Genomic DNA, 13,900 nt, shown 5'->3' on the forward strand with positions numbered 1-13,900 from the left:
GCACAAAAGTTTATTATTTACTAGCTACTCTTCTTATACTCCAAAGCAGGCTCTGAGACTTCAGGTTCATAGGGTAAGGATGGGACCCTTCTCCAGCTGATAAGGAAAGAGTTGTGCGAGTAAGAAAGAGAAGGAGCTGTTCATCAAACTCACTGCACCGCACCACCAGCCATTGCAGTTCGTTGGGGAAGGCTTTAGGGGGAGGAGGAGGAGCGGGAGAAGTATTAGGGCTGTGAGCCACTATTCATTTACAAACTATAATTAATTTGATGTTTAGATTAATTTCTGATGCACTATCAAAGGTGCACTAAAAGCATTTTTCCTTTATTATAATGTTGATTGCTTATTGGGGAGATAAATCTAACCGTCAGTTATGCACTGACTTACCAAAACTTTCAGACCAAGCAAGCATGTATGCATAAGGAACAGCTGTTTGCAGCTCTCCAGTTAAAGGGGCAGCTCCGTCTTTTCCCAATAACTCACATTAAAGAAAATCTATATATTGTACACAAGGACTTCTGCTTTCCTTTGTAGCTTAACAATTTATTAGACAAGAATATGTTAGCAGAATCTATCTTCTGTTTATCTGTCTCTCCATGTGTCTATTACTATTCTGTCCATCTCTCCACACAAGTGATAGACATAGTCCATCCAGAATACATTTAAAAGTTATGGTTATGTTTGTACATACCTACTCGCATGCACACTTACACAATCATTTTAAATGTTTTTACTCATAGTGTAATTAGACGGAGGAACTCATTACTGCAGGGTCTTTGTGGCTACTCATTTAATGGTCTTCAAAGGGGGGACATTTATGTGACTAATGGAAGTGACCAATGCTAAGAGTTAACGCCAGAAGAAAAAAAGAAGAAAAAACAAAAAGAGTTTTTAAGGAAGCTGCATGCATTTTAATGCAAGCATTAAAAACATAATGCTCTGGGTTTCAAATCAATCCATCAGCATTGGGACCCAGGAAAAGAACCTGACCGGGCTCTCATGTGCCTGCACAGCGTGCTATCTACTGCCACATCCTCTAAAAAACCTTTGACATTAGAGTAGATGAACTCGAATCGTATATGACTGGTCCTACATGTGCTCCAAGGTATTAGAGTTTCAAATGTGAACACCCACATGTGTAGAAATGCCAGAGGACGGTCTCTATTGCTACTTTCATTCAGTCCAGAAATTTCTGTTCAGAAGTCAGAAATAATGATCCATCCAATGGGCAGGCCCATTTCTGAACTCAAGGTGATGGATCTGCAGAGCACAGACTTACCACATCCTGCTCTTGTGAGATTACAGACCCACCACAACATTTTGGCTACCCATTACATCTGTTTTTACTTTTGTTTTCCCAAGAACACTCTCATGTGAGGCGAATTCGAGCTGTAGAATGGACAAGTCCCTATCAATCCATCCAACCATCCATCCGTCCCCCCATATATCTATCTTCACCTTTGTTATATCTGTCTATCCTGTCTCATTCACTGCACAGGGTTGCTCCTCAGCATTTTGAAGTCTGTCAGCTAGCTAGTTGCTGAGCAGCTGTTCCACAGATCCTCACAGCTCTGTGCTTGGCCTCAGGCCTTCCTTCCCACACAATATTCAAACCCTGCTATAAATATGAATTTATTATTTCCTCATCTGTTTTCCTAAGGCCCTTCCCAGCAGAGCATTTGAGAGGTTCACAGAGCTAAGTAACAGCATTTTCACAGTGCTCACGGTGTCCTCATTTCACCAAGGGATGATGAGGCACAGAAAGATATTCAAAACTATTTATTAATCTCGGATGCCTAATATGAGATGCCATGAGCCTAATCCGTCTGTTTGCTTATTTTCTCAAAGTATTTAGCACAATGCAGGGCATGCTATGTTTATGTTCGCTTCAGATGCAGGTATAGGCAGCAGCCTTTCTGCTAGTGAAATCTCAGGTCACGCATTGAGCACCAAGAGAAGAGGAATACATAGTAAAGCTTCATCTTCAATGACAAACTAAAGAGGCCTCATGTATCAGCTCAAACACTGTGCCATAACTATCCATATCTTTTTAACGTTTGTGTGCCATGACTGGACATTGCTTGGGCATGGCTCAGTGGTGAAAAGGGCCAGGGATTGTCCCTAGACAGCAGTATAGACAAGGCCACCCTTTTTTGAAGGATAAGAGAGTTTAGTCATGTAGATACAAGCGTGATGTTCCAGTTGCACTCAGAGACTGCCGTATTTTATTTACAAGTAAAAAAGTAGCCAAGGAGATCTTATTAAGGAATTTTGTGATATATGATTTACCCAGCATAACTGGGATGTCAGCAGAAATAGGGATCAGTTCCAGTTCTCCAAGGCAGCATTTGGTTGTACAACTACAAAACCATCCTTTCCCTGACTTATTTACTATCTACATTCCAACACTTGCAATAATGAGTCTGATACATTGCCATTTTCCTCACCCTGTTATGTTACTCATTCTCTACAGTAATTAAAACAAGGATGCCATGAAAAAGAAAAATACAGAAATGTGTGGTTAAAGCAATGCCTTAATGCATATACAAAACAATACAGAATTAATTTTATAGGTAACATCATTTCTTGCATTTCTAACTCAAGTGCTTCATTTTGCAACCTTATCATTATTTGCAACCGTATCATTGTATTGGTGCATGATATCTTCCCTTTTCAAGTAAGCAAACCAAACAAAAAAAATCCTCAGATGAGATGAACACCTTCAAATAGTTTATATTGACATTGTCAAATGTTCTCATCAGGTTAATAACTTGCAGTTCCCCATAAAAATAGGTATACTTTCTTAACCATTTCTGGTTTCATCTATCTCAAATCCCCAACCAAATTCAACCTCATCTCCACTCCCCCAGTCTTGATCGTAATATATCACATATGTATAGGTATGTACATTACATATGTATTTTTTATATATATATTTCTACAATAGCAAATATGTCTGCAAATTATTAAAAACAATGAAAACACTGAACAAGTGGTTTGAATTTGGGCAACTTGCTCCAATGCTTGCTGGCCTTCAAGGTGAAAAAGCTTTTCCTTACATCTAGTCTGGATCTCTCTTGTTTCAATTTATGCCCTTGTCTCTCTCTATGTCACCATGCACCACTGTGAATAGACTATCTCTGTCATCTTGCTTTCACAGGGCAAGTGCTCCAGCCCTTGTCCATCCTGATGGCCATATGCTGAACTCACTCCACTTTGTCATGTCCTTCCTATATTGAGTGGAGGGGGTGCCCAAAACTAGATTTCCAGGTGTGGTCTAATGAGTGCTGATAGAGAAGGGTAATCACTTCCCTAATTGACTGGCTGTGCTGTTAATAGAGGTCAGGATGCTGTTGGTCTTTCTTGCAGGCCAGGCACATATCTAGTGAGATCCTCAGTGATGTGACCCATGGAAAGCCTAGAGACAGTGGGACTATGCCCCTTTCACCAGCTGACTTCAGTCCCCTTGATATTTAGCTATAAATAGTTTATAGTTATAAAAGGGAGGAGGTGCATCTAACATCTAACAGCACTGCTGTCTTTGGCTACTTCACGGGCAACAAGTTTTTCCCTTTTTGGCAACATGAGCTACAAATGTGATTGTATTCTGACATTTAAAGGTGAAATTATATTATTTTTCTAAAGATAGGTCTCTAATGACCTTTTAAATCCTTCTCTAGAAGGGTTTCCAGAAATTCTAAAGTATCCTGGTCATTGTGCATCTCCTGACATGGCTGAACATGCTCCAGAAGGATATTGTGTTATTGGGCTTTTAAAAATGCTTATGAGAAGAATTTTTGCTACTTGATTTTAGGAAGTCAATGCAAGAGCCACTTTTTTAGGGGTGACTCATTTTACACCACCCCTTCAAATTAAGTTCCCTGTCCAAATTATCAATAACTATTCTGCCTTTCTCAGGTCTTCAGTTTTTCTAATTAAAGGCTTTTCATAAATGTGTTTTCCAGCAATATTTCTACTCCCCTTATTCATAATTAAAAACAAGCATATTTTCCTATCTCCCACCCATGGGTGGTTCAAGAGTTCAGACAGGTCATTGGCAGGAGCCCCAGAAGCCAGAATTAGATCAGACTTTAGGCAATCTATGATATGATTCAAGTCCCACAGACTGAATGTAACTCTTCTGAGGGACTGCAGAAGGCTCTTCACAGAGATCTCCAGGATTCAAGATAGTCTTTTGAAGGCCATTAATGGTGAATGCTCTGCTGGCAGACCCAGCATCTACACTATAATATGAAGGTGTTTCATTCCCATTGATGCTGATGACAAAAGAAGCCAGCTGATCATCTCCCATCCATTGTGAGTAGCTGAAACACAGAGTCTTTCTTACACTGACACTGAAAGACCACAGATGTAACAGCTGGTTGGATCTGGAATAGTATGTTCTTCCACCTTAAAATGTACTTATATAACTCTTTCCTTTCTCCTCTTGGTACCCAGTATAGTTCAGTGCCAGTTCACACCCTCCTGGTCGATATTGAGATTTTCTCTTTTCTTTCCCAAGTGACTCACTGCGTATGAGGAGTTCCTTTCCTGTTGGTTTCACTTTTAGTTTTGTTAGCTGTTTTTCACACAGTGGTCTCCATAGAAAGCAAAGTATTGGTTTGAAAAGCATGGCCAAGAACTATTCATCACTACTTCTGCTTCTGAACAGAAACTTCCAGACTATCCCACAAAGAAGCTTCAAGTCTTCCTGTATCTATTGTTGCCCAGCCTACACATAATGAGTATCAGGTGTGCAACAACATAAAGGGGAGATGGTTAGTTGTCCACCTAAGTAATGATCAGCAGGAACAAGGTGGGGAGATTCTAATATTGCTACACCAAGAATGGATCTATTTCAGAGACTCCCTGGGACATGAGAGAACTCATAAAAATTAGTCACTAGTCACTTGTACAATTCACAGTGCACCTTCCTGATTGGTTTTCCTGTTGTTTTTTTCTTGATTAGCCCAGGAAGGAATTTACTTCCCACTATGAAATCTTATCAAAAAAGGTCACCTTTTATGATGCTTGTGTCTTACAGACCAAAAAGATGACTGGTGATTTCAGTAGCTGCAGGTTCACACATGGCTTCTTTATCAAGAACCCACAAATTGAGTGGGATCTAAGAGAGAACCTGGGAGCAAAGAAATTAAGCTTAAGATAAGAAATGGATTGTGACATGGCTGGTGGGAGCTTCAGAAGTTATTTTCATCTTGTATATATTGTACAACTCCAACAAAACAAATGTAAAAATAGCCTTTATCTTGGTTCAGCAACACTCTCAGTGCATCCTTAGCTGAGCACTTACTAGATCTCACTCATAACTTGTGTAAAACCTCCACTAAACTCATTCTTTGCTTCTGGTTTTACACCGGCAGAAGAACTTGTCTCCTCAAAAGTTCATCTGCTTTTTCCAACCATGTACTTTCCCCATAAACTTATATTGACATATCATGACATCAAACATTTACAAGGAAGGATCAGAGAGCAAGTCAAGAAGAGTTACTTCCATTTCTGAAAGCATTTAGGAAATTGCTTCAGTTCTAATCATCATTCAAAAAAGGACCAAATACCATTCACTTATCTATGGGTGATTCCTCACTGACTAGTTTGTTCCTTGTGAGAAGATCATCATCAGCTGGGTTGGAACATTGTGCTGCTTATAGAAGAACCACAAACTTCTTGTTGACAGCAGACATGTATGTATACTGGTCCAATATTTGATTCATGGGGTCTCCAAGAATGGCTTAAGCCTGACCTTTAACTTCTTGCATCCATTCATTGGATGACTTCAACTACTACTTAGCAGAATGGGTAGAACCACAGTCCACAGCATCAGACAAATTTTTAGACAAGCTCTATTTGCAGGAAAAAGAAGAAGTTTTTAGTGTTAGCTCCATCTTAGGATGAGAAATCTGTTGTGGTTTTCTATATCAGATTTTTGCTGCTTCTTTTCTCTTTTTAGAAAAAGTTCATCCTGATGAGGTGCCCTGGTTCCATATGTACGAGTCAAAACCCCAGATCGATCATGTAGTAATTTAAACTGTCCAAATTCTAGTCTAATCTTGAATCTTAACCGTGTGTTCACTGTGAGTCACGACAGTATTTCTGTATGAAAAAAAAACAGATTGTGAAGAGAAGAATCATAGGAAGAAAAGTCCTTCTTCATTTGAACCTCCATACTCAGGGTCAGCATCTACAGCCCTCAACCTTCTTCAGAGAAGATACTGTTTGAGGCGTATCTGAGAGCATCCAAGTGGCAATGCACAATAACAGGGACCACTTCTCTGCACATTCCAGCTCACACTGCCACAATGTATAGAAGTAGTTTCACGCACGGGAAGATGGGAAGGTGACATAAGGAAGATGCTGTGTATATCAAGCTACCTTCTGCACTGGGTGTTCTGACCGTTAGAGAAAGTTAATCATGCCATCTACTTTCACTCTTCATTTAATCTCCCCTTCCCATCTGTTCAGTTTCTCTCAGCTGGAAGAAAGATGAAGAATGAGCACCAGTCAGCTGTCTCAGTGGTCCGCAGCCCACACTTTGGGGCCGTTTATTATAAGGCATTAACATCAATTGTCACCTCTATCATGACTGCTACCACAGTCCATGCCAGATTAGTAGGCAATAACTGATTTTCTAAATATCTGAAATGTGAAATGAACAATAAACAGACAGACAGATATGCAGCATCAGAAGGGACTGTTCTGATCCTTTGGACTGAACTCTGAAATAACATATGCCAGATACCTCAGCTCATGACAGGTTCAAACCTTATGCTGAGTCATAGCATCCCTTTTAGAAAATCTCTTAATCAAGATTTCATGTATGTGCTCCACCTATTGCTAAACAAGATGTTCCAAAATAGTTAATTACTTTCACTATTTAAAAAATGCATACTCAGTGTCTTATTTCCATTTTAATTTGTCAAATGTCTGCTTCCATGCAGAAGAAAGCATCAAGATTTTTTTTCTGTATTAAAAACCCCACATTCTTAGAAATTATTTATAGACTATGGTCAGAAGACTGTTTAAACTTCTCTTCGATAAACTGTGGCAACGCCCCTTACTTCTTCAGACCTAGAATTATTCTTGTAGTTCTGAATAATTCCTAAATATTTTTGTAGAGATTCACCAGAATTAAATGCAGAATTCAAGTAAGGATCTTTCCTGAGCCATGCTCAGAGGTAACATCACCTTGCTACTTCTGGAGGACATTCCCCAGAGACTGGCTCCCAAGACTGCATTGAGTCTACCGGCAGTCCTGGTTAACTGGAGAAGTTCCAGCTGACTGGAAATTAGCAAATGTAACGCCCATCTACAAGAAGGGTCGGAAGGATGATCCAGGGAACTATAGGCCTGTCAGCCTGACCTCGGTGCCAGGCAAGGTGATGGAACAGATCATCCTGAGTGCCATTACACGGCACATGCTGGACAATCGGGGCATCGGGCCAGCCAACATGGATTCATGAAAGGCAGGTCCTGCTTGACCAACCTGGTCTCCTTCTATGACCAAGTGACCCGCTCAGTAGATGAGGGCAGGGCTGTGGATGTAGTCTATCTAGACTTCAGTAAGGCATTCGACACTGTCTCCCACAGCATCCTCCTAGACAAACTAGCTGCCCGGGGCTTGGATGGGTGGACTCTTAAATGGGTTAAAAACTGGCTGGATGGCCGAGCCCAGAGAGTGGTGGTGGGGCAAAGTCCAACTGGCGGCCGGTCACTAGCGGTGTTCCCAGGGCTCAGTTCTGGGGCTGGTGCTGTTCAATATCTTTATAGATGATCTAGACGTAGGGATTGAGTGCACCCTCAGTAAATTTGCAGATGACACCAAGCTGGGTGGGAGTGTCGATCTGCTGGAGGGTAGGAAGGCCCTACAGAGGGATCTGGACAGGTTAGATAGGTGGGCCGAGACCAACGGCATGAGGTTCAACAAGAACAAGTGCCGGGTCTTACACTTCAGCCACAACAACCCCATGCAGCTCTACAGGCTGGGGGAAGAGTGGTTAGAAAGCAGCCCGGAGGAAAGAGACCTGGGGGTGCTGATCGACAGCTGGCTAAACATGAGCCAGCAGTGTGCCCAGGTGGCCAAGAAGGCCAATGGCATCCTGGCCTCTATTAGGAATAGTGTAGCCAGCCGGTCTAGGGAAGTGATCGTCCCTCTGTACTCAGCACTGGTGAGGCTGCACCTTGAATCCTGTGTCCAGTTCTGGGCCCCGCACTTCAAGAAAGATGTTGAGGTGTTGGAGCGAGTCCAGAGGAGGGCGACCAAGCTGGTGAAGGGTCTGGAGGGTCTGACCTACGAGGAACGGCTGAGGGAGCTGGGGTTGTTTAGCCTGGAGAAGAGGAGGCTCAGAGGTGACCTTATTGCAGTCTACAACTACCTGAAGGGAGGTTGTAGTGGAGTGGGAGTTGGCCTCTTCTCCCAGGCAACTAGCGATAGGACAAGAGGACACAGCCTCAAGCTTCGCCAGGGGAGGTTCAGGTTGGACATTAGGAAGAATTTCTTTTCAGAAAGGGTTATTAGACATTGGAATGGGCTGCCCAGGGAGGTGGTGGAGTCACCATCTCTGGATGTGTTTAAGAAAAGACTGGACATGGCACTTAGTGCCATGGTCTAGTTGACAGGGTGGTGTCAGGGCAACGGTTGGACTCGATGATCCCTGAGGTCTCTTCCAACCTGGTTGATTCTGTGTGATTCTGTGATTCTTGCAGAGGTACAACTGTATCAGTATCCCAGCACCAGGGCTTATCACTCAACTAAAGGTCTAGTCTTGGCAAAAGTAGACAAATAGTAGACTTCCATCATACTTGGCAGCATTTCTGGTGGGGTTTGCATGCATTATGAGTTTGATTCAGCAATTAACATCACTTTGGGGAGTGACTCACCCAGGCCCTAGCCAGTTAACAACATCTTACCTTGAGATGTCAGTCCCAACTACGGAACCAGGTAAATCCCACAATAGAGGCACCTTGATCTAAGCTAGGTGCCTGCCTTCATTGCAGTCAGCACTGGTCCCTGCTACACAGCCAGTGGGACTTGATTCATTTGAGCACAGCTAGAAATGCCCTGAAAAAAGAGAGAAACCATGTCCTATACTCCACTGAATACATTGGCTAGACCTCCACTGATTATTTTAGGATCCCAAGGTGATTTGCTCACAAATGAATGCACATATAGACACACTCTAGATGTGCACATTTAGTCAGTAGGAGGTACATTGCAACAGGACCAGTTACAAGAGTAGAAACCAAAGTTCCCAGGCAAGCTAGGTTCTCTAAAGACATGATGTAATAAGTTATCCAGCTGCAGCAAAGTCAGCTTTGATATTTGGTAGCTGTGTAAATATTAGTAAAGTAAACATACCTGGCACTTCCCCTAGCACTGGGGCCAGCTGGCACATAATGGCCCACACCCAAACTATTAAATTATCTTACTTTCCAGAATTATCACAGCCACATCCAAGCTAACTACTGAAAACAGCCTCTGTTCTGTGCTAATACTCAGACTTTGTCCAGGAATTATTTGGAGTCAGGCACAAGCCAAAACTATGTCAAGGAACTTTCTAAAAATTCAGTGGTACAGATGATTGAGTTCCAGTTTCTCTGAACTTCCCTGGCACAGTTTTAGTTTACTGTTATAGATGTAGCTGATGGGTCTTGGACAGGACTATTAACAATCCAGGGGTGATTTTAAAAAGAACTGGCTTTCATTACATCCTATATTCAAATATGTGAGGAAGCTAGACAGCAAATTCAAGCTGAAGTGCAAGCGAAGCATTTCCAAGGGAGCTTCCAGCAGTATTTAAAGACTGAAACAACTCAGGTGAAATCAGGAGGTGTTTATTTTCTTCTTTTGCTGAGATCAAATCATAGGATCTTGTTGACTGATAGATTATTCAACTAGTCAAATGTAAACTGAGAACATTACCAGTGCTTACTGGCTAATAAGTGATTGCAAAAGCATATCCATTGCCATTGAATAATACCCCAGCTCATTACTCACCATAACTCTCTAGTTTTCTGTCTAGTGATTGATGACTGCTGTGAGGTTTGAGCAACACTTTGCTCACATCTTCAGAGCTGCAGTGTTGGTACCTCCTCACCCAGGTGGTTGGCAGGAAAACTGCATGGACAGGCAGTTACTTGGAGCCTTGGCTTCAAGAAAGGAGGACGAAGAGGAATGAATGCCTGTTTATTCCATGGGCCTCCCTCTTAAAACCACATCTGTCATACTCAGTAAATCTGTTGTCTCACTTTGAGGCTAAGACCATAGGTTTTATGACCTCCATAAACTTATGTTATTAGCCAAAGGCAAGAGTGCAGCTTTAATGCAAGAGTGAGAATGTGTGCTTGCATGCGTGTGTGCGTGTCTTTTTTCAAATGCAAGCCACCCTGTGTCACCTGTGAGACTTGTTTTTGAGGAGGAGCTAGACCAGGGAGGAGGTGCTGCTGAATGTATTCACAGTACAGCCCAAGGCTGTCAGCCATGTCTGGTGCTGTTGTCAGAAGCAGGTGTATAACTGGCAGCGAATGCCCAGCACTAGCTTTTTGAGGGGCTCTCAAACTCTCTCTTCATTTCAGCCTGTCAATTGAAAGACCGTGTGTTCCTAGGGTTGATTTGTGCTTCCAGAGCTTTGCAGGGTGGGAAAACAGATGGCTTTGTCTGGAGTGCAGGCTGGTCCAGGCTAGTCTTACCCAGGGTTTGTGCTCAGAAATGTTGTTGGCACAGAGGGACATTTCTGGCAAAGGTAGGAGAGGCAACTCTTACATAATGTGATGGCACCCTGCCTCACTAATATCTCAGATCCATGGTCATCCCATCTAAAGCCATATACAACCTGGGCAAATGAGGCCTTTTCCTGGAGCTAACATTAAAAAAAAGAAGGAAAAAAAAAAAACCCACACCAAAAACCCTCCCCAAAGCTGAATGTGTTAGATGCATTACATCCTTCATGTTCTGACCTATCTTGCCTCTTCTGATCCCCAGAGAGCAAGTCTTCCATTGAGACAAATAATGTCATTTTAGGTGGCCTGTAAATACAATATTCAGTCACTATAGGTGTTTCTACTGCTGGATGCTCCATGGCTGATTGGATGATTTGCTGGCAATGTATGAAACTACTTATGGAAACCATGTAAGGAAAGCACTAATGTTCATCTTTCTCACCTGCAGAGTCAACATAAGTCTGCAGAAATTGCCAGTTAATAAAGCTCCTCATATTGCTTAAGTGGCCAACAGTCAAACTATTCATGCCAATGAATACCATAATGAAGAACTTATTAAATTCACATTTTAGTTATATTGCCATAACAAGGAAGTAGCAGTAGGTATATCAGTTTCCTCATCATGAATATTGGAAGGCAAAGGAAAGGTTATGCTGGTGAGTGAAGGAGGGTCTAGAGATTTACCCCAGTCATGATGGAGGGAAAAGAGCAAGACAGAGTGCCTTGAGACCATGCATCACATCTGCTGACATCAGCTCAAAGGTGACCAAATCTTGTGTTGCTGGTACTGTGGCACCAACATTTGGATCCCCATGCTTCACATAATCTTGTGCAAACTGGCACTCAACCAGGCACTGTGTCCTGGGACACCGATCTGTAACAACCCTCCTACCCTTGTCCCCCATTGGCAACCATCCTTTCCTCATTCTCCTGCCCACCCACCTACCCTCCTACCTGCTCACTCCCTCCCACCACCCTACCCCCTTCCCCATGTTCATTCTCAGTGGTCGTTGCATGTACGTGCCTTGGCCCCCTCAGCTCATTAAGCCCCCTGCCTTGCCTCATGTTTTGACAGGTTTTGTGAGTTTTGACAATCCTGCCAGTGCCCAAGCTGCTATCCAGGCTATGAACGGCTTCCAGATTGGCATGAAAGGCTGAAGGTGCAGCTGAAGAGGCCAAAGGATGCTAATCGACCCTACTGAAGAGTTGTGGGAACACTGGATACAAAGCACTAGCACAGGTAACTGCATGGGGAAGGGGGTGTCAGCTGTGGTTGTAGCCTCTTTTGTGTTGTAGACTCTCAAAAAGATTCAGCTCTGTGACTCTCCAGCTTCTGCCTTTTTCACTTGGCCTCTGGCTAGAGCCACACTGCACAAATACGCACCCACACATAAACCAGGAACCATTTGTGTGTGCGTCTCTCTAGAAAAAGAGGTGGAAGGATGCTTAACAAGGGATGAGCCAGTTCCCCACCCCAGGGGCATCCTGCATCTCTAGAAAGTCTTCCTGGTCACTAGAGGAGAGCCAGCAGCTGAGCCAGCTCAGCCAAAGAGAGCATTTCTTGGGGGGTGAAAAATCTGCAATTAAAGATGGGACTGGGCTGCAGTTTAATCCCAGGTGACTGGACTGGGACAGTGTCTGTCTCAATAGCTCTGTGTTGCAAACATTTCAAAGCATTCTTCATTCTTCATGTGGTATAGTCTGTATCCAATTTCATCCCAGCATAATAACTTTATGTAAATATGTCTCCCTGACAGCTAAATAACCCCTGATTTCTTTCTTTCCCAAGCCCAAGACATTAATAGAAGGATCCATGCTCACTTCTTGCTCAGTTACTGTTAACTTCTGTGTGTAGATAAAACCCAACCAAAGCCAAGGAAGCTTTGCTTGAGTGAGGAACTAGCAAATCTGAATGACAGTCTCATTGTTAGACTCATGTACTTCGTGTTATTGGAAGGAGAGAGCTTGATGCTCCAAGGGAACTTCTAATACATGTAACAGTGTCAAAAAATTAGAAGCAGCATCTTGTTTCATTGGAATCCAGCCTATCACCAATAACAAAAATGAGAATTTTCCAAAAATGAAAAATTTTCACCACTGTGGTTTTCCATTAGATAATTCTTTGAGAAACAGAAATATAAAATCATATGTGTTTGTTACAGAGACAGGAAGTCTCCCTGCTGTTAAACTGTGCCACACCAGAGATTCTCAATAAACCCAGTACTCAGAGTGGCTCTAAGCTGCAACAAGCAGTTTGCACTCCGTTAGTGACAGAGAGATGGGTTAGGTGACCTTTCTAGGCCATAATGTCTAAGATTCAGTGATTTTGATTAGGCCTTTTTTGACCATCTTCTAAGGTACAGGCAGGAAATCCCTATCTTCACCATCCTAAGAACTGTGAAGTGTTCTGATTTTTCACTTCTCTATATCTTGAAAAATGTACTGTTCCAGTCTTCAGAGCAGTATCCTTTCCACTGAGAATTAAGGAATGGGATCAAAATGTCTTTGAAAGAGGTGATGCACTGAAGAAACATGAAGCTGATTAAGAAACTTTCAATCAACATATTAGGTGCATGTACAAGATACAGCCTCCACAGTTTAGACTCTCCTTTATATGTGACTATATGAAGATAACTGTCAATGCATTTCCCTCTTCAAATACCTCTTTTCTTTTCCTTGCTTATGACAAGGCCTCTTGGAGCTTGAAACCAAAATATTTCCATATCCAATGCTTTTTGCTTCATTGCACTGCTTTTTACTGCAGGTTTTCTGGGGGAGAGCAGGAGATGCATGCATGCAGTTTTTAAAGCAGGGACTGTCTTTGTCGGGGAGATTTTTAATAACACCTGCAAAGGGATCGAGGAACACAAGTCTCCCTAGTTTGGCACCAAGCAATAGCTTTATCATAGCATAGCTGTGATCACTGATGATATGCTTGTTTCTTATGGTTGTGTAAGAAAGTGCACTGTAGACACCTGTGTTGTTAAAGATTCACTGGTATGAGTCTATGGTGTTTTCATGATCGTGGATCATTATGAAGTGCTCTGCCTCTACCTTTTCACGATCAGGCTGATGTTGAGGTCTCAGCTTGTTTCCTATAAAAAGATTACTCAGTAGAAGGACTAAGATTTGTTGTTTGGGGATTTTTTCCCAATAAATTATATAA

At 42.4% G+C, this 13,900-nt stretch overlaps 1 protein-coding gene across 1 annotated transcript in view; it reads left to right on the forward strand.

Annotated features, from left to right (window-relative positions):
- LOC137677206 (CUGBP Elav-like family member 4) overlaps positions 1-11,936 on the forward strand; it is an 85,300-nt gene extending 73,364 nt beyond the window's left edge. Inside the window, 2 exon segments of the mRNA XM_068424471.1 lie at positions 11,810-11,881; positions 11,884-11,936. Coding sequence (XP_068280572.1) covers positions 11,810-11,881; positions 11,884-11,936 — 125 coding nt within the window.
- The last annotated feature ends 1,964 nt before the right edge of the window (positions 11,937-13,900 follow it).

The sequence above is a fragment of the Nyctibius grandis genome (assembly GCF_013368605.1).
Source record: "Nyctibius grandis isolate bNycGra1 chromosome W unlocalized genomic scaffold, bNycGra1.pri SUPER_W_unloc_3, whole genome shotgun sequence".
Lineage (NCBI taxonomy): Eukaryota > Metazoa > Chordata > Aves > Nyctibiiformes > Nyctibiidae > Nyctibius > Nyctibius grandis.